At 55.6% G+C, this 17465-nt stretch overlaps 1 protein-coding gene across 1 annotated transcript in view; it reads right to left on the bottom strand.

Moving 5' to 3' along the window:
* Positions 1 to 678: 678 nt before the first annotated feature.
* PLXND1 (plexin D1) overlaps positions 679 to 17465 on the bottom strand; it is a gene marked incomplete at its 5' end in the record, with an annotated part of 75979 nt that continues 59192 nt past the window's right edge. The window contains 21 exons of the mRNA XM_024756483.1: positions 679 to 1807; positions 2063 to 2137; positions 2288 to 2428; positions 3510 to 3657; positions 4746 to 4909; positions 5421 to 5525; positions 5758 to 5792; positions 6481 to 6544; positions 6627 to 6730; positions 7178 to 7334; positions 7479 to 7625; positions 8275 to 8473; positions 8878 to 9008; positions 9547 to 9651; positions 10542 to 10654; positions 10734 to 10841; positions 15473 to 15587; positions 16447 to 16596; positions 16682 to 16945; positions 17119 to 17209; positions 17294 to 17461. Coding sequence (XP_024612251.1) covers positions 1691 to 1807; positions 2063 to 2137; positions 2288 to 2428; positions 3510 to 3657; positions 4746 to 4909; positions 5421 to 5525; positions 5758 to 5792; positions 6481 to 6544; positions 6627 to 6730; positions 7178 to 7334; positions 7479 to 7625; positions 8275 to 8473; positions 8878 to 9008; positions 9547 to 9651; positions 10542 to 10654; positions 10734 to 10841; positions 15473 to 15587; positions 16447 to 16596; positions 16682 to 16945; positions 17119 to 17209; positions 17294 to 17461 — 2701 coding nt within the window. The remainder of the gene's footprint in view (positions 1808 to 2062; positions 2138 to 2287; positions 2429 to 3509; positions 3658 to 4745; positions 4910 to 5420; positions 5526 to 5757; positions 5793 to 6480; positions 6545 to 6626; positions 6731 to 7177; positions 7335 to 7478; positions 7626 to 8274; positions 8474 to 8877; positions 9009 to 9546; positions 9652 to 10541; positions 10655 to 10733; positions 10842 to 15472; positions 15588 to 16446; positions 16597 to 16681; positions 16946 to 17118; positions 17210 to 17293; positions 17462 to 17465) is intronic.

Raw genomic sequence — 17465 nt, 5'->3', positions numbered from 1 at the left:
GTGGTCCTTTAGTGACCTTTCCTGGGGGTCAGTGAACCTCAGCCCCAGCTCAGGCCTAGAGCCAGCTGGGTGGGCTGGGGGTCTCTGTGGTATTTGCTGATCCCAAGTCATGTGCTGTGGTGAGAAATAGTGCAGGGTTATACCAGCCTGGGAGAAACTGCCTCTGTTTCCTCATCTGAATAATGGAGTTAATGGTATATATTTATGACAAATTCAGGGCGAGTGTGTAAACGGCAGGTCTCTTTCCAGGGTGGTCACCTTGGAGTTCCCCACACACTTTGGGGGCCGCTGTGGAAACTCCAGCCTGGAGGTAGCATGGAACAGAGGAATGAGGGGCCCACGCAAGCTGGTTTTTGGCTTCCCTGTGCCGTGACCTGGGAAATTCCTCGACTGTGCTGAGAGTCAGTTTCTACATCTGTAAAATGGGGACGATATTCTGTTCCTCACGGCTTATTACCTAGGTAAGTAGGTTAGGAGCAGGGCCTGCCCAGGGGTAGATGGCACACAGCAGCTGTGACATATTCCTGGCGGTCAGTGGATGCCCGCGTTTCCCTTCTCGGAAGCGGAGTTGGTATCTGCACACCCGTCACGAGGGGAGCTGGGAGGGTCCTAAGCCAGGCCCCACCCCCTTCTGCTACAAGTACAGAGCCATCTCAGGATAAAGGCTGGAGCCCACGGCAGGTTTTCCCATCAGACTTTTATTATAAAGAAGATTCCAGAGCATCCCAGCCTCCCCCTCCAGCCCAGCCCCAAGGTCTGCGACCTGTCCCAGCACTGGCTGGGTCAGCCCCAGCCAGCCGCTTCTGGCAGAACAGAAAGGACGGTGTTCCAGGGCGCGGGGGTCTCTGCCAGGTCTGCCTGTCCCCTGGAACAGTCATTTCCAGTGTTGCGCTGGGAGCCCCTCGGGACCCCTCCCCGGGTCCTCTGCACTAGTGGCAGCTATTCACAGTTGGCGCGTGATAAGTTTTTTAATATATAAAAGCTTTTTTAAAAACAACAACAACAAAAAGTGGTGCTCTCTTTAGAAACACTTCCAGCAAGATCAAGTAGCCCAGCTACAGCCTCGGTGCAACTCAGCCCCCTCCCCCGCCTCGAGACCAGGATCGCCCAGCACCTGTCCCCTCGGCCCCTGCCCGCCCGGCTCCCAGGGCAGCACAGAGCCTCCCGCGGGCAGTGGATGCTGCCCACTCAGCCAGTGGCCGCTCAAGAACAGAAACCTGACACTGCTGGATGGCGTGTGGCCAGGGTCCTCTGCAGGTGAGTAGAGATGGGGACAACATTTTGGTGGTTGAAGCGGAAACCAGCTGAGGGCTGGTTCAAGGGGCCTCCCCTCCACCGGGTAGGATGAGGTAGTGTTTCCGGCTGCGACCTCGGGGCCGGGCGGCCTCTTCGCCCATCGGTGGGTTCGTTAGCACTGGGCCGTGCAGGGCAAAGCAAGTGGGGTGCCGTCCAGGCTGTGCTGGGTGGACGGTGGGAGCCTTACCGGGGAACGGCTGCAGCATTTGAGCCCCCAGCCCAGAGCCGGGTCTGGGGGCAGGTGGGAGGGGACGGTGCCCAAGGGGCCAGGGCTGGGGGCTCCGCTGGCTGGCTCAGAGAGGCCCCTCGTGCTGCGTCGTTTCCCAGCCGGAGTCCGAGGCACTGGGGACAAAGCGAAGTCGAGGGAGGGCGCCCGTCCCGCCGGCCCCCAGGCTCAGGCCTCGCTGTAGCACTCGTAGATGTTGTCCTCCATCAGGGCCACCACCTGCTCAAACTTGTGCTGCAGCTGCGTCCTCCGGGCTGTGGGGTTTGCCTCCAGGGCGCTCATGATCTGAGGGGGAAGCGGAGGGAGCTGGGCCAAAGCCCGGGCCCAGGACCCCCGGGTCCCACTGCACATCCCGGGGGAGAACACACTGCCTGGATTTCCACTGCTGCTGGCCACCCCCAAAGCGGAAACGTCCTGGGCATATGAATGCCAGAGAGGGACCCTCACCCTGGGTGTGTTGCCCTGAGCGGGTGGCAGTGAGCAGGGCTGGCATGGGGGCATCGTAGCTCCGAGGGGGGCCTCGCACTGGGGGCTACTCACCTGTGGGCGATACCTCTTGGCGTATTTATAAATCTCTGTCATGGCCACGTTGGTGTTGAACTCATTCTGGTATTTCTGTGAGGAAAGACAAGGCGGGAGTCGGAGAGAGGCTGACTCCATGGTCAAAACCAGGCCCGGCCCAGCCAAGACTCGCTGCTTAAACACAGCCCCTCGCTGACGGTCAAGTCCCGCCTTGTCCCGCCCAGCAAGGTCCCCGCGGCGCACCCGTGACTCCTCCGCCAGGTGCGCGTTCATTTCCTGCTCGCTGAGCGGAGTCATGTCATGGATCTGTTTGTAGTAGCGCTGCACGATTTTCCGGTACTCGGGAATCTCCTTGGCGTAGAGGAGCTTGTTGGTTGGTGAGTCCTGGGCAGAGAGGAGTGAGGGATTAAGACAGAGACTCGTGTTCTCCTGGATGAGCCCTCGTCTCTCCTGCCACACAAACGAGCCCATCACTGAACGTCCCCGCCCTGCGGGCTTTGGACCAGGGACCCCCCCACCCCTCTCCTCTCTGCCCTTGTACTTGGAACCCCTGCCCTCTTTTCTACGGAACTGTCAGGGTGATGACCTCAAGGGGGGACCGACTTCTGGGGGGAAAAGTGCATGGGCTTGTGCCAGCTCTTTGACACGCAGGCTGTTTTGTTTGTATCCTTGCTTAGGGATATGGGTCTTGGTGGCTAAGATTTCTGGAAGCCTGACTGCTGTCTCAGTGGAATATTTCCCATCACATGTTTCCTACGCCTGAAAGCAAAACGTGCCAAGTATGTTCCAGTTCTCTGTCATGGGCGTCCTGCTTTCCGAGATAGTGTGTGAGAGGTGACGGCATTTTCTGCCTCTCGTGGCCTCTCTCTGAAAGTCATGGGCTAAACACAGGGCCAGGCACCCGCCCTCCTGCAGGGGCAGGTCTAACTCTACCATTTCATTAACGCTCACAGCCTCCCTGCCCGGCCCAGGCCCTTCCCTCTGCCTGGAATGCCGATCTCTCTCCTCCGCGCCTGCTAAAGCCAGCTGGGTCCTCTCCCTGCAGAAAGATGCCTCAGGGGTCTCCCTCCTGCATGTATTCAAAGGTCTTGGTCACTTGTGCCCCCCTCTGCCCACCCCTTCACTCAGTGCCCACTGGATGGCTCTTGACCATCAGGGCTGCCGCCCGGAGCCCACGGGTCTCTGATGGTGTGCCAGACCACACAGGCTTTCCACGTTCACTCTGGCTTCTCCCGGTCTGGCTCCACGGCCTCAGCATTGGGAACTGGTGCGGGGCACACCTGAGGCAGCTGCAGCCAGTCTGCAGCCACGTAGTTTGACTGTGGGTGGCGGTTTCTGGGAGTCCCCCCTGCTTCTGATGACCGCGTTCATTCCCACGTCCCCCAGATCTGAGCTCTTTTGGTTCCCCTCCCAGAAAGATCTCCGTCCCCATCAGCACCAGGTGGCCTGCCCAGGAGCAGCTGACCTTGCCCAGCTGCAGGTCCGAGATGGAACAGGCGTCGATGAAGGCCTGTGCGATGACTGAGAGGCAGGCATCGATGTGGTCCGTCTTCTCGATGTCAAAGACAAACTGTGGGTTTTTTAGGATGTTCACCCAGAACCGGAGAGGAAGGCTGTGGGACAGAGAGTGACAGGGGCAGCGGTGTGAGCCCCGCCCCACCCGGGGGTGGGCAGCGGAGGCAGTGGTTGCCGAGGGGGCTTGGGACAGGCTGGCTTTGCCCCTCGAGGCCAGGGGAGACTAGTCACAGGACGGAACCTCTGGAAACCTCGGTTTGCTCCCCCACAAATGCGGCTGATGGCCATCCCCGGCCGGCTGGGGCAGCAGAGGGGCTGGGAGCCGGGTTTCCTGTGTGGAGAGGGCCACGGGCTGCGGCAGGAGCTGCAAGGCCTGACTTCACCCTTGCTGCCCGCCCCACCCCTGCAGAGTCGCCCGCTCTCACGCAGCAGCCTGGAGCCAGCGAGACAGGCCTGGTTCCCATTAGAACCCCCGCCCTGCCCCTGCCTCGCAGCCCATGGCTCCTCCTCCAGCCCCTGCATGGCTGCGGGAAGTCCATCATCAGCTGGGTCACCAGGCAGACTGAGGGAGGGAAGAGGCCTGGATCCTTAGCCTCAGGGGGCCAGAGGGTTGGTAACACCCTCCTCCCCAGTGACTGGGCAGCCTGGGACATACAGACCCCCCACCCCACCCCAACCAGAGCTCTGAGCAGCCCCTGCAACTACACAGAAACTTCTAGGTCTGCAGCATGTTTTTCTGAGGGTTAGGCTAAGGTTTTCGACAACTTCTTGTCGGGGTTTGTAACCATGAAAAGCTAAACCGTGCCTCAAAGGAGGGATGTGATCGGGGGCAGGAACATGACCACGGGCCTAAGTGTAACTTAGGCAATGACGGGGCCACCGCACAGGGGTGGGGGAGAGGGACGGGAAGGGCAGAACTTAGGCAATGCCCACTTTGGTTAACTCTTACAATTAAAGTGCGTTACTTTTACTGCCCTGGTTTTATAGCTAGGAGAAACGAAAGCACAGAGAGGTTAAGTCACTTACCCAAGGTCACACAGCTTGGAATGGCATAAGGGATTGAACCCAGGCCGGTGGGCTGAGAGACCAGGCTCTGAACCCCCGCACCACTGCTGCCCCCAATGATAGAGTGAAGCCACACAGCCTTCTCCTCTGGCCTCCCACCCACACCACACTGGCCCGCCACCTGTTGGTCTTCCAGATGTGTAGGGTGTCAGGGTCTGAGATCCCCCTCTTCTCTGCTTGCTCTTCCAGGAAGTCAAAGAAGTACTTGACAGCCAGTGGGGGCTTGTCTTCACGGATACTCAGAATGGCCTTGAACAGGTCATCCAGAAACTTCTGCAGCGTGCCCTGCATGGAAGGAGGTGGCCGTCGTCAGCCCAGGACCACACGGAGGCGGGTAAGCAGGCACCTCTGGCAGTTCAGGGGAGCCCGTGGTGCTGGGACTGAGCAGTGCTGGGTGGATGGGGAAGCTACGTGGCATCAGGCTGGTCATCTAACCTCTCTGGGCCTCGGTCTTCCTGTCTGTGAAACGGGTTAGTGCAACCTACCCCACAAGGGTGTTGGAAGGACTGAGACATAGAGCAGGGAATTGCCGGGCTGGAGTGTGAGCTCTCAGCCGTGTGGCCTTGGGGGCATCGCTGGGCCTCTGCTGCCCTCCGTGTCACACGGGCTGATAGAGAAGTTGTCATCGGGCACCCTCCATGCTGGGAGCAAACCCCTCCTCAGCTGGGACCCAAAGCCCTTGGCCGCTCGCCCCAGAGCCCGGCTGGCCGCACAGGGGAAGCGCTGTCCCCCTCACTCCAAGTGTGTGCTCGCAGCTGACCCACTGGAGCGAGGACACAGATGAGGGCCGGCCCACCTTGGTGGACAGCAGGCGGGTCAGGTAGATCTCTGGTAGCACCTTCTTGCGGTGGCTCTGCCGGTGGGACTTCTTGGGCTCTGCCAGCTCATCCGTGGGCAGCACCTGGGAGGCCGGGGCAGTGGTCAGTGCTGGCGCCAGGCACCATCCCCGGCCGCCCGTGGGCACTGGGCTCTCTTTGTGGTGCACGCAAGCTACCCTGGGTCCCGTTCCCGCTCCCCACTCCAGCCTTTCCCAGGGCCTGCAAGCACTGCCCCCAGAGGCCCAGGGTGGCAGGAAGCCAAGTCGACACCCAGTGAAGGGCGGGCACGCCCAGGGCCGGAGGCAGGGCACTCACCAAATGGAAATACTTCTCTGTGTCCAAGTCTTTCACTGCGAGAGGGAAAACACACACAATAAACGAGAGAGGAGTGGGGGAGAGAGAGAAACAGAAATGGAGACCAAAAGATGGAGAAAGAAACTGAGCTCCATGGACAGAGCGAAACGGACATGTGGAGAGAACAAGGCACAGAGAGAGAAATGCAAAGTAAGAGAGCTGAGAGCGAGATCCAGAGACACACGCGGAGAATGAGGTAGACAGAGAAAGACAGAGGCGTTGACAGACGGAAACATCCACCAGGTGACGGCAGCAGCAGGGAGACGGTCACGGCCCCCGAGTAGGGCAGGGTGGCGGCCCTCAACCCCCAGCCCAGACCTCACTGGGAGAGACCCGAGAGCCTGCTCCTTGCCTCAGGAGGGAACCCCAAGACCCAGAGGAGCCTAGGACCCCAGGCCTGGGGCATCTGAAGGTATGGATGGGATGTTTGAGGCGGGGACACAGGCCAAAGTCCACATGGCCTCTTGGAATCACATCCCACCCTCCTGGAGCCTCTCTCTGCTGCCTGCAGGAATCCAGCGCTGAGAGGCCTGGCCACAGGCCCTGCCAAGCAGCCCTGCGGCAGGGGGGCCCGGCCCCGCCCCCAGCAGGGAGCCTCAGCCCGGCCCAGCCCCGTCCCTCGAAGCCTCAGCTTCCCCACTGGGGCCGCTCAGAAGGGGCCCTCCCCACGTCCACCAGCACTACCTCGGCCCAGGGTGTTGTCCTTCTTGTCTGTGAGGCTCATGGCCAGGGAGGCACCTTCAGGGATCTGAGGGGGAGAGAGGCCGAGGTCAGAGGTCGGAGGTCAGGGAAGTTGGGAGTGGTGGGAGGTGGGTGGAGCCGGGGCCCACCTTGTAGTGGGCCAGCGTGTTGAGCTTCTTGCGGCCATCCTCGACCACCGAGGTGTCGTCCAGGTCCCGCAGGATGTAGCTCTGCGTGCTCGAGGCGAACCACTCTGCGGGCAGGGGGAAGGGCATCAGGGCTGGGAGCAGGGGCCGCGGGGAGGCAGGCCCCCAGCGGGCCACACGGGGAGAGAACCGGGGGCACCCACACCTGTCTCTGAGCCTCTACTTGCCCACCTGGGAGACGGGGAGGGGAGAGGGTGCCGGGCGCAGAGCAGGAGCTCTGGAAAGGCCTCATCCTCGGGGCTATCACTGGGATCTCAGATCTGCTGGGGAGGCCTCTCCCGCCCACCCTGGCAGCAGCCTGCATCGACCTCCCACCGCAGGCCCTGTCTCCCCTCCCCGCCCCACACAGAGCTCCTGGCAGCTGATCTGTCTGCACGTCCCCAGAGCCACAGTTAGCGCACATCTGCTGAGCGGCGGGAGTGTGTGCGCCCAAGGCAGGGGCCTGCGCTGCTGAAGCAGCCCCACGCCTGCCGTCCCTGCCCTACCCTGCCCACCTAGGTCGACGTCCTCGGCACGCGGCCACTGGGAGTAGGGCACGTTCTTGCAGAAGGCTTCCAGGATCTTTTCCTTCACCTGCGTCAGCGTGTCTGTGTCCATGGCCCGCACGCTCAGCGAGTCCATACCGCAGCCCTGGAAGGACACGTTCAGATTCTGCAGGAGAGAGGGGGAGGGTCAGCGGGCGACCACCGGGCCCCGGAGGGGAGACAGCCTGCAGGGAGTGGGGGGGGCGGGCAGCAGTGGAGCCGGGACTCTCCGGGGGTGCGGGACCCCTCCCTGCCCGCCCGCCCGGCTCACCCGGGGCTTGGCCTCGATGTTCTCCCGCAGCAGCCACTCCTCGTTGAGCGTGTAGCGGGCCTTGCCTGTGATGGCGTCGATGGAGCCCTTGTTGATCTGCTGCTTGATGGCGCACAGGAGCAGGAAGAACGGCTCCCCCACCGTCTCCTGTGGAAGGTGGGCGCCTGTCAGAGGCTGAGGCCAGACTGCCTGGCCCAGCCCCTGGCCTCCAGCCCACACTCCAGAGTCCGGCCCCAACCTGGAATGCCTTCGCTACCCGCTTCTGCCAATACCTCCGTGGCTGCCTGCTTATACCCTCCTTTTGATCCTGGTGCCGCTGCCTCACTCCCATCCCCCACCCAGAGGTGTCTCTGTGGACTCCAAGCTCGAACATCGCCTAATGTGGGTGGCCACATTCATTTCATCCTGCCAGCAACCCTTCCAGGTACGGGGTGTCATTCTCATTGCCGAGACTCAGAGAGGGCAAGCAACCTGCTCAGGGTCACCCAGCAGGGAAGTGGCAGAGCTGGACTCAAAGGCACATCAGGGGGCATATGAGGACTGAGAAGACAATCTTCTGAAACAATGCCACTGACAGAGCCTCTGTTCCGTCCTGGGCTGGCTCTGAGCCCTTGCAGGAAGTCAGGCCTTCTCTGAGCCTCAGTTTCCCCATCTGTATAATGGATCCTACGGGGCTGTCCCTCTGCCCTCCCCATTCCACATCTGCACAAAGAACTTGATAATCCCTTCGGCAGAGCTGGCATGAGAATAAAATGAAATCGGCCTAGGTGGCGGCACAGCGGCCCGGCCCCCTCACCCTCAGGCAGCTGTACATGCAGATGGACATCCAGTTGGTGAGCATCTTCTCGACCACGGACTCCGTGCGCCTCAGCATGAGCTTGGGGTTCTTGGCAGCCGAGGCGTCGATGAGGTCCACCAGCAGCTCCTTCATGATGCCCGTATAGTACTCGAGCTTGCCGTGGAGCGCAATGGTCATCAGGGAGGCCAGGCTGCACCTGTGGGTGGGCGTGGGCTGGGGGCGTCAGCACCACCCGCACTGCAAGGCCCTGGGCTCCGAGGACCACGCAGTGGGTTCTGCTGCTACCTTGTCGCTGGATGGACGGGTGAGTGTGATGAAAATCTCGCTGGAGAAAGGGCTACCTTCCCTACCACGCACAGCAACCGCCATGCCCACGAGCCCTATCCTGGCAAGCAGACCAGGAAGGGGAAGAATGGGGAAGGGGGTCTCAGGACCTCCAACGCCCCAGCACCCAGGGTCTGACGCTGGGGAGATGCCAGCTGCCCCAAGGACATGGTGATTTGGAAACTGGCCCAGGCTTGGATCCAGCCAGGCAGACCCAGGACCGGCTGGGTGGCCTCCAGCAGGCCCCTGCCCTCCCCCAGAGCCTTGCAGCCTGACCTGTCCCGCACTGCAAAGTCCTTCTGTTGCTCCAGTGCGTGGACGAAGACAATGAGGAAGTGCTTGTTGTTGAGCAGCGAGGAGAACAGGCTGATGCCCTCTTCCATGTTGGGCCGGCAGCTCTCGGGGATCTGCAGAAGCATTCAGTGAGGGGGTGTCCACAGAGGTCCAGTGTCTCTGCCTGGCCTAGGAGTCAGCACTTAGGATGCCCTGAATGGCTCCTCAAATGCTTCCTGGGAGGGGGAGCTCATTACCTTTAGTGGTAGACACCTCCTACCTCCCTGTGAATGGGAACAGTGGCTCAGTTGAATTGAAAAGTGAGGCTCAGGCAAGGGTGCCAGAAGGCAACCTAGTATCCCTGTGTGAGGGGTGGGGGGACCCTCTCACTTTCCATTCCCTAAGCAGCAGGGGGAGTGGGATGTCCAGGGGGACCCAATCCTCTCCCATCTCTACCTGGCCTGGGGGTCAGCATGCAGAACACCCTGAATGGCCCCTTGAATACCTCCTGTGATGGAGGGCTCACTACCATCCAATGGCAGGTTCCTCCCAACTTCCCATGATTAGGATCAATGGGTCAGATGAGCTGGAAAGTGGGGCCCAGAGAGAGATGGGGTTGCCCTGAGGCAGCCCAGTGTGTGTGTGTGTGTGTACGGGTGGAGGACTACTCACCTTCCACTCTCCCAGCAGTGGGTGGGTCTCCTGCACCAGGGAGCTGCCCGGGGAATTGAGGGTCTGGGAGGGCAGGACGTAACGCTCTTCATAGAGGGAGGAGCACTGTGGAGGCAGACCCCCAGCCCTTCAGCAGGGCCGCAGACCCCCAGCATCTCGGCAGGGCTGCACCTTCCCCTGACGCATGCAGGGGCCACTCGACAAATGCCAAAGCCCACTTTACAAAGGAAGAAGAGGCAGTGGGCCACACCCAGGTGCCATAGGACTCCAGAGGAGAGGGGACGGGAATCCTCGGGGGCTTCCTGAAGGAAAAGGAGCAGAAGCAGCATGAGCCCAGGTGTGGCAAAGCTCAAGTGCACGAGGCTGAAGGGGAAGCCACAGCAGCTCCATGCAGAATGAGGGAAACTGAGGCAGAAATGCCTGCAGGGACCACAGTATGGGCCGTCTGTGGCTGCTGCATGGAGAACAGTGTGGACAGGGCCCGCGGAGGCTGCTGGCCACTGGCATAAACACTCCTGACAGGCCAGGGAAGGTGGGGACAAGGCAGCGGCCCCTGGAACAGCACAAGAAGGCATGGAAGGGATGGGACAGAGTCCAGTGGACAGGAGGAGATGTGGAGACCCAGAGAAGCCTCCCTGGGAAGGGGCTCAGAAAGGAGAGGGGCTGGCAGTGAACTGGTGCCTCTACTCACCCCCTGAGAGGGGAGTCATGCCCAGCACCCCAGGAGAAAAGTGGGCCTGGCAGCCAGCTTCTGTATGGACAATTAAAACATCAGTGGGCAGAGAAGGAAAGTGGGGGAAACTGGGCCCTCTCCCTCGGCAGGCCAGGGCAGGGGCCCAGGCTGCCACAGGCAGGCGTGCAGGTTTCGTACTGCTCAAGGGGCCCAGGCTGCACTTGTCAAGTTCTTCCATCAGCACAGAAGTGCCCTCTAGGTTCTCAGGGCCCAGGGAGGGGTCGAGGAGCTCCTGAAGTAGCCGGCAGGGGCCCGAACTGACCTTAGGGAAGAAGGTGCGGGTCACAAAGTGCTTGTACTCCAGGAAGGGGATGCCCTGGCTGCGGTTCAGCTCCTTGGTGAGATCCGTCATGTCTGTCTGCAGCTCAGCAAAGCCTGGTAAACAGGCAGTGGCTGTGAGTGGATCAGATGGTGAAGCCGAGGCCCAAGGTCTCGCATGGTCGCCACCCACTACCTTTACGGATTTCCTCTCGGATCTGGGATTCCATCTCCTCCATCTGCAGCAGTGTCTTCTGCCAGTAGCGCTCAGCGCGGCGGCTCTTGGTGCAGAAGACAAACAGGGCTGTGGGCAGCAGAGAGGCGGGTCAGGCCAATGAAAGCCCTTCGGGGAGCATTTGTCGGTACCTGCCCTGTGCAGGGCCTGGGCCTGAAGGGAGAGGTCCTGCCTGCATCCCTCAGCTCCAGCTCCTTGGGGCAGGCGCCTCAGCTCATGGTCCTCTCCTCCCCAGTGGGTTGAAAACTACAGGGCCAAGGGCTTGGGAAACGGTCAGGAAGATAAGGCTCCATGTCCCATTCTTATAATAAGAAATGTGTGTTTGTTTAAAATAGTGATAAACACCTACCCTTCTGAAACTATTCCCAAAACTGCAGAGGAAAGAACACTCAAACTCATTCTATGAGGCCACCATCACCCTGATACCAAAACCAGGCAAAGATACTACAAAAAAAGAAAATTACAGGCCAGTATCACTGATGAACATAGACGCAAAAATCCTCAACAAAATACTACAAACCGAATCCAACAACACATTAAAAGGATCACACACCATGCTCAAGTGGGATTTATCCCAATGATGCAAGGATTTTTCAATATCTGCAAAAAAAATCAGTGATACACATTAACAAATTGAGAAATAAAAACCATATGATCATCTCAATAGACGCAGAAAAAGCTTCTGACAAAATTCAACACCCATTTATGATAAAAACTCTCCAGAAAGTGGGCATAGAGGGAACCCACCTCAACATAATAAAGGCCATATATGACAAACCCACAGCAAACATTCTCAATGGTGAAAAACTGAAAGCATTTCCTCTAAGATCAGAAAGAAGACGAGGATGTCCACTCTCGCCACTATTATTCAACATAGTTTTGGAAGTCCTAGCTGCAGCAATCAGAGAAGAAAGGGAAATAAAAGGAATCCAAATTGGAAAAGAAGTAGTAAAACTGTCACTGTTTGCAAAGGGCACGATACTATACATAGAAAATCCTAAAGATGCTGCCGGAAAACTACTAGAGCTCATCAATGAATTTGGTAAAGTAGCAGGATACAAAATTAATACACAGAAATCTCTTGCATTCCTATACAATAACAATGAAAGATCCGAAAGAGAAATCAAGGAAACAAGCCCACTCACCATTGCATAGAAAAGAATAAAATACCTAGGAATAAACCTACCTAGGGAGGATAAAGACCTATACCCTGAAACCTATCAGACGCTGATAAAAGAAATTGAAGATAACACAAACAGATGGAAAATATACCATGTTCTGGGACTGGAAGAATCAATATTGTGAAAATAACTATACTACCCAAGGCAATCTACAGATTCAATGCAATCACTATTAAATTACTGATGGCATTTTTCACAGAACTAGAACAAAAAATTTTTACAATTTGTATGGAAACACAAAAGACCCCTGAATAGCCAAAACAATCCTGAGAAACAAAGATGGAGCTGGAGGAATCAGGCTCCCTGACTTCAGACTATACTACAAAGCTACAGTAATCAAAACAGTATGGTACTGGCACAAAAACAGAAATACAGATAAATGGAACAGGATAAAAAGCCCAGAGATAAACCCACGCACCTATGATCAATCTATGACAAAGGAGGCAAGACTATACAGTGGAGAAAAGACGGTCTCTTCAATAACTGGTGCTGGAAAAACTGGAGAGCTACATGTAAAAGAAAAACTAGAACACTCTGTAACACCATACACAAAAATAAACTCAAAATGGATTACAGATCTAATGTTAGGCTGGAAACTAAAACTCTTAAAGGAAAACAAGCAGAACACTCTGACATAAATCACAGCATTATCTTTTGTGATCCACCTCCTAGAGTAATGAAAATAAAAAGAAAAACAAATGGGACCTAATTAAACTTAAAAGCTTTTGCACAGCAAAAACAAAAACCCAAAAGACCATAAACAAAACAGAAACACAACCCACAGAATGGGAGAAAATATTTGCAAATGAAGTGACCGACAAGGGATTAATCTATAAAATATACAAACAGCTCATGTAGCTCAATATCAAAAAACAAACAACCCAATCAAAAAATGGGTGGAAAATCTAAACAGACATTTCTTTAGGGAAGACAAACAGATGGCCAAAAAGCACATGAAAAGATGCTCAACACTGCTAATTATAAGTGCAAATCAGAACTACAATGAGGTATCACCTCACACTGATCAGAATGGCCATCATCAAAAAGTCTACAAACAATAAATGCTGGAGAGGGTGTGGAGAAAAGGGAACCCTCTTGCACTGTTGGTGGGAATGTAAATTGATACAGCCACTATGGAGAACAGTACGGAAGTTCCTTAAAAAACTAAAAACAGAATTACCATATAACCCAGCAATCCCACTCCCAGGCATATATCCAGAGAAAACCATGATTCAAAAAGATACATGCACCCCAATGTTCACTGCAGCACTATTTACAATAGCCAAGACATGGGAGCAACCAAAATGTCCATCAACAGAGGAGTGGACAAAGAAAATGTGGTACATATATGCCATGGAATATTACTCAGCCATAAAAAATAATGAAATGATGCCACCTGCAACAACATGGATGGACCTAGAGATGATCATACTAAGTGAAGGACATCAGACAGAGAAAGATAAATATCATGATATCACTTATATGTGGAATCTAAAAAAAAATGATACAATTGAACTTATTTACAAAACAAACAGACTCACAGGCTTTGAAAACAAACTTACAGTTACCGAAGGGGGAAGGTGGGAGGAGGGATAAATTAGGAGTTTGGGATTAACATACACACACGACTATATAAAACAGATAACCAACAAGGACCTATTGTATAGCACACGGTACTGCACTCAACACTCTAATAACCTATATGGGAAAAGAATCTGAAAAAGAATGGATATGTGTTTATGTATAACTAAATCACTTTGCTGTACACTTGAAACTAACACAACAATGTAAATCAACTATAATATAAAATAAAAATTAATTTAAAAAATTACTTGAGTGAAAAAAAATAAAATAGTGGTAAACAGTGGATTTCTCTAGATGAGAGAATTATGGGTGATTTCTGTTCTCCTTCTGCTATTTAGCATTTTCAGTTCTTTCTACAACGACGAGGTATTACTTGTGAAATAAGAAACTTTAAAAAGATTACAAAGCAGTATTATATTATAACCCCTTTCTGGGATGTAACACATCTCTATATATCTCATATAACGAGATGCATATCCGCGGAGCTACTAAGCCCGTGTGCCATAACTACTGAGCCTGAGCTCTAGAGCCCACAAGCCACAACTACTGACCCTGCATGCCACAACTACTGAAGCCTGCGTGCCTAGAGCCCGTGCTCCGAAACAAGAGAAGCCACCGCAATGAGAAGCCCGTGCACTGCAACGAAGAGTAGGCCCCGCTCACTGCAACTAGAGAAAGCCCATGCACAGCAACGAAGACCCAACGCAGCCAAAAAATATGTATAATATTTTTATGTTATATATTCTATCCCAGTTTTCCCTACATTTTCTACATTGAATATATTACTTTTTTAAAAACAGTTTTATTGAGATATAATGCACATGCCATATAGTCTATCCATGTAAAGCATACAATTGAACGGCTTTTAGTATATTCACAGGGTTGTGTAACCATCACCACTATCTAATTTTAGCACACTTTCCCTGCCCCTTGAAGACCCATAACCACAAGTAGTCAGTCCCCATCCACTCTCCCCCGTCCCTGGCAACCACTAATTTGCTTTCTGTCTTTATCGATTTGCCTATTCTGGACATTTCATATAAACGGAATCAAACTATGTGATCTTTTATGTCTGGCATCTTTCACTTATCATGACATCCTCAAGGGGCATCCATGCTGTACCACGTGTCAGAACTTCTAAAAAATTACAAAGCAGTACTTATAACGCCTTTCTGAGATATAATCTATCTATCTATCTATATATATATCATACAATGAGATGTATAAAATATATATATTCCTTTATGGCTTAATACTATCCCATAGTATGGATAAACCATACTTTCTTTATCCATTCATCAGCTGACAGACATCTGGGCTGTTGCCACTTTTGGTGATGAATAATGCTGCTATGAACATTCATGCACAGGTGCTTGTGTGGACATATGTTTTCATCTCTCTCGGGCAGATACCCAGGACGGGGACTGCTGGGTCACACGGTAACTTTATTTAACGTGTCGAGGAACTGCCGGAGAGTTTGCCACGGCAATGGCACCATTTAAATTCCCACCAACAGTGTATGAGGGCTTCAATTTCCATGCTACATTGAATACATTACTTTCATAACCATTATTTTAATAGTGGTATAGCCTACCTAAGAGGAAGGTTAATCTTCCTGAACAGCCCTCTTATAAGTACCTTCAGCAGGCCCTACTGACTGGAGAACAGGATCCGAATCCCTCTGCATGACACTCAGGGCCCATCGCCTGGGCCCAGCATACTTCTCAACAGCTATTGTCCTCCACCCTTTGTGCTGTGGCTGGGGCACACGCCTCACCCCCCTCTGAGCGCCTCACCCATTCCTACCTTCACGCCGTTGTTCAGTCTGCCCCGGCCCACTATGCCTTCTCTCCTACCCACTGGTCTTCAGAGGGGCTGAGGCAAAGTGGGGTAGGTCTGCCCCCCGCAAAACGACACGAGGGTGGGGCTCCTTACCAACCACGGAGAGCAGCAGCAGGACACTACAGATGACAATGGACACGATGATGGCGGTCTCACTGCCCCCCAGCTGCAGCGTGGCGATGGTCTGGTTGAAGTTCCCTACCTGGATCTGCACAGAGGTGGGGGGAGGGGGTTGTATCTTCCCTGGACTTACGCCCTGGCTCTTCTCCTCGCTAGCTGTGCGGTCTTGAGCAAGGCACCTAACCTCTCTGAGCCTCAGATGCCACAACTATGAGACAGAGAGAGCCCCACCCATCTCCTGGGGATGCTATGAGGGCTAAATGAGATGATGCTTGTCAAGCCCTTAGTCCCGAGCCTGGCACAGAAGGGAGACTCGATAAATACAGGCAACAGTGATTATTATTGCAGCCTGGGAGGAGCAGCAGAAGAGCCAGTGTCCGGGCAGTTCATAGAGCCTGGCCATGTCCTGAAGTATCTGTAGGGCTGCCCAACGACCAGGGGAGCAGGTGAGTTCTTAGGACTCAAAGGGCAGAACTGGGACTGGGGTACAGGTGAAAGGGAGCTTTTGCAGTCAGAGCCATCCTGGGTGGCATGTGCCACCTGGGAGGGAGTGAGAACCCCATCTCAGGAGGCATGCAAGCAGGTACAGTGCAGAAGAGATCCCACGTTCTAGGCCCTCTCTCCACTCCTGCTTCCCTCCCTCCATGACTCGGCATGGCAACTGGCGGCCCAGACTCTGGGTAGAGCAACCAGTGGAACGGGGACAACTTGTCATGGCCTCTGAGAGTCAGCTGGGGCTGATCACCGACCTTGAACAGATCACTAAGTTTTTGGGTCTCAGTTTCCTCATCTGCCAGGTGGGGAGGTAAAGCTCCTCTTTGCCATGGTTGTCTAAGCTTCTGAGCATGACAATGCTGAGACGTGCCGGACGGGGGGCATATGCTCAGGCGCTTGGGACAAGACTGGGGGCCAAGCCCACCTCTGTCTCTAGTGCCCCGTCCACTCACTGTGATGGGCAGCTGCCCCTTGGCTGTGCCCAGGGACTCGTTGACCGAGCAGTGGATGACTCTCTCGGAGACGATCTGGATGTCACAGGCCACCTGGCCAATCTTGACCCGGTACTCGTGGCTCTCGAGGCCCAGGCCGTCCTGCTCCTTCTGCAGGAGCAGAAGGGGTGCTCGTGAGGCCTGTGACTAAGCCCGGCCTGCTCACGCCCCCCACCTGGCACCCACTGGCACTCACGTGGATGACCAGGGTGAGGGGCTCCCCGGGGTGGTGCTTGATCCACTTCTCCCTCTTCGCCGTGGAGAACTGTGGGTCAGGGAGGTAGTCCAGGCGGAACCTGCTGCCCCGCTGGGCCTCCTCGGGGTCCAGGAGCTCCTCGTCCACGGCTGCCTCGTCTGCGTAGGCCCGGCCGTTGAGGAAGAAGTCCACGGGGGCTGACGCGTTGCTCAGGGCCCCGGGCGATGGGCAGGTGATGAGGGTGGAGTTAAGAACCTTGCAGAGCTGGTTGAGGGGGGGCCGGGGTCAAGGTGGGGGACGGGAGGGATAATCAGATGTGGGAAAAGAGGGGGAGAGAGGCAAAGAGACAGGAGAGGCAGAGATGAGGAGATGTGGTGGAGGGACGCCTGGTCAGCCGGGGCCACAACCGGCCCTGCCCACTGGGGCCCCGCCCTCACCGTGGGCTCCCGGCCGATGTGGTGCACGGCCATGGACACCTTCTGCACCATGTGGAAACGCTCGCCAGCCACCGTGATGGTCCTGCCGCCACTGTGGGGGGACAGCAAGCCCCGTGAGCCCAGGTGCAGCCCCAGGGAGTGCCCTGGCCTGGGGTCGCGTCCAGGTCTCTCTCACCTGACGTGGCTGCGGCGGGGACTGATGGCTGTGATGACCGGGTTCCGCTTGTACCAGAAGGTGAGGTTGCCGCGCACGCAGCCCCGGTGCTCGAAGCGCACGCACACGGGCACGGGGGCCGGCAGGGCGCCCCCAGGCACCGTGCAGGTGATGCTGGTGTCTGTGCGCCTGC

Source organism: Neophocaena asiaeorientalis, unplaced genomic scaffold, assembly GCF_003031525.2.
Source record: "Neophocaena asiaeorientalis asiaeorientalis breed wild unplaced genomic scaffold, Neophocaena_asiaeorientalis_V1.1 scaffold392, whole genome shotgun sequence".
Taxonomy (NCBI): domain Eukaryota; kingdom Metazoa; phylum Chordata; class Mammalia; order Artiodactyla; family Phocoenidae; genus Neophocaena; species Neophocaena asiaeorientalis.
Note: the sequence above shows the minus strand (reverse complement) of the source record. Positions and strands in the feature narration are given on the sequence as shown.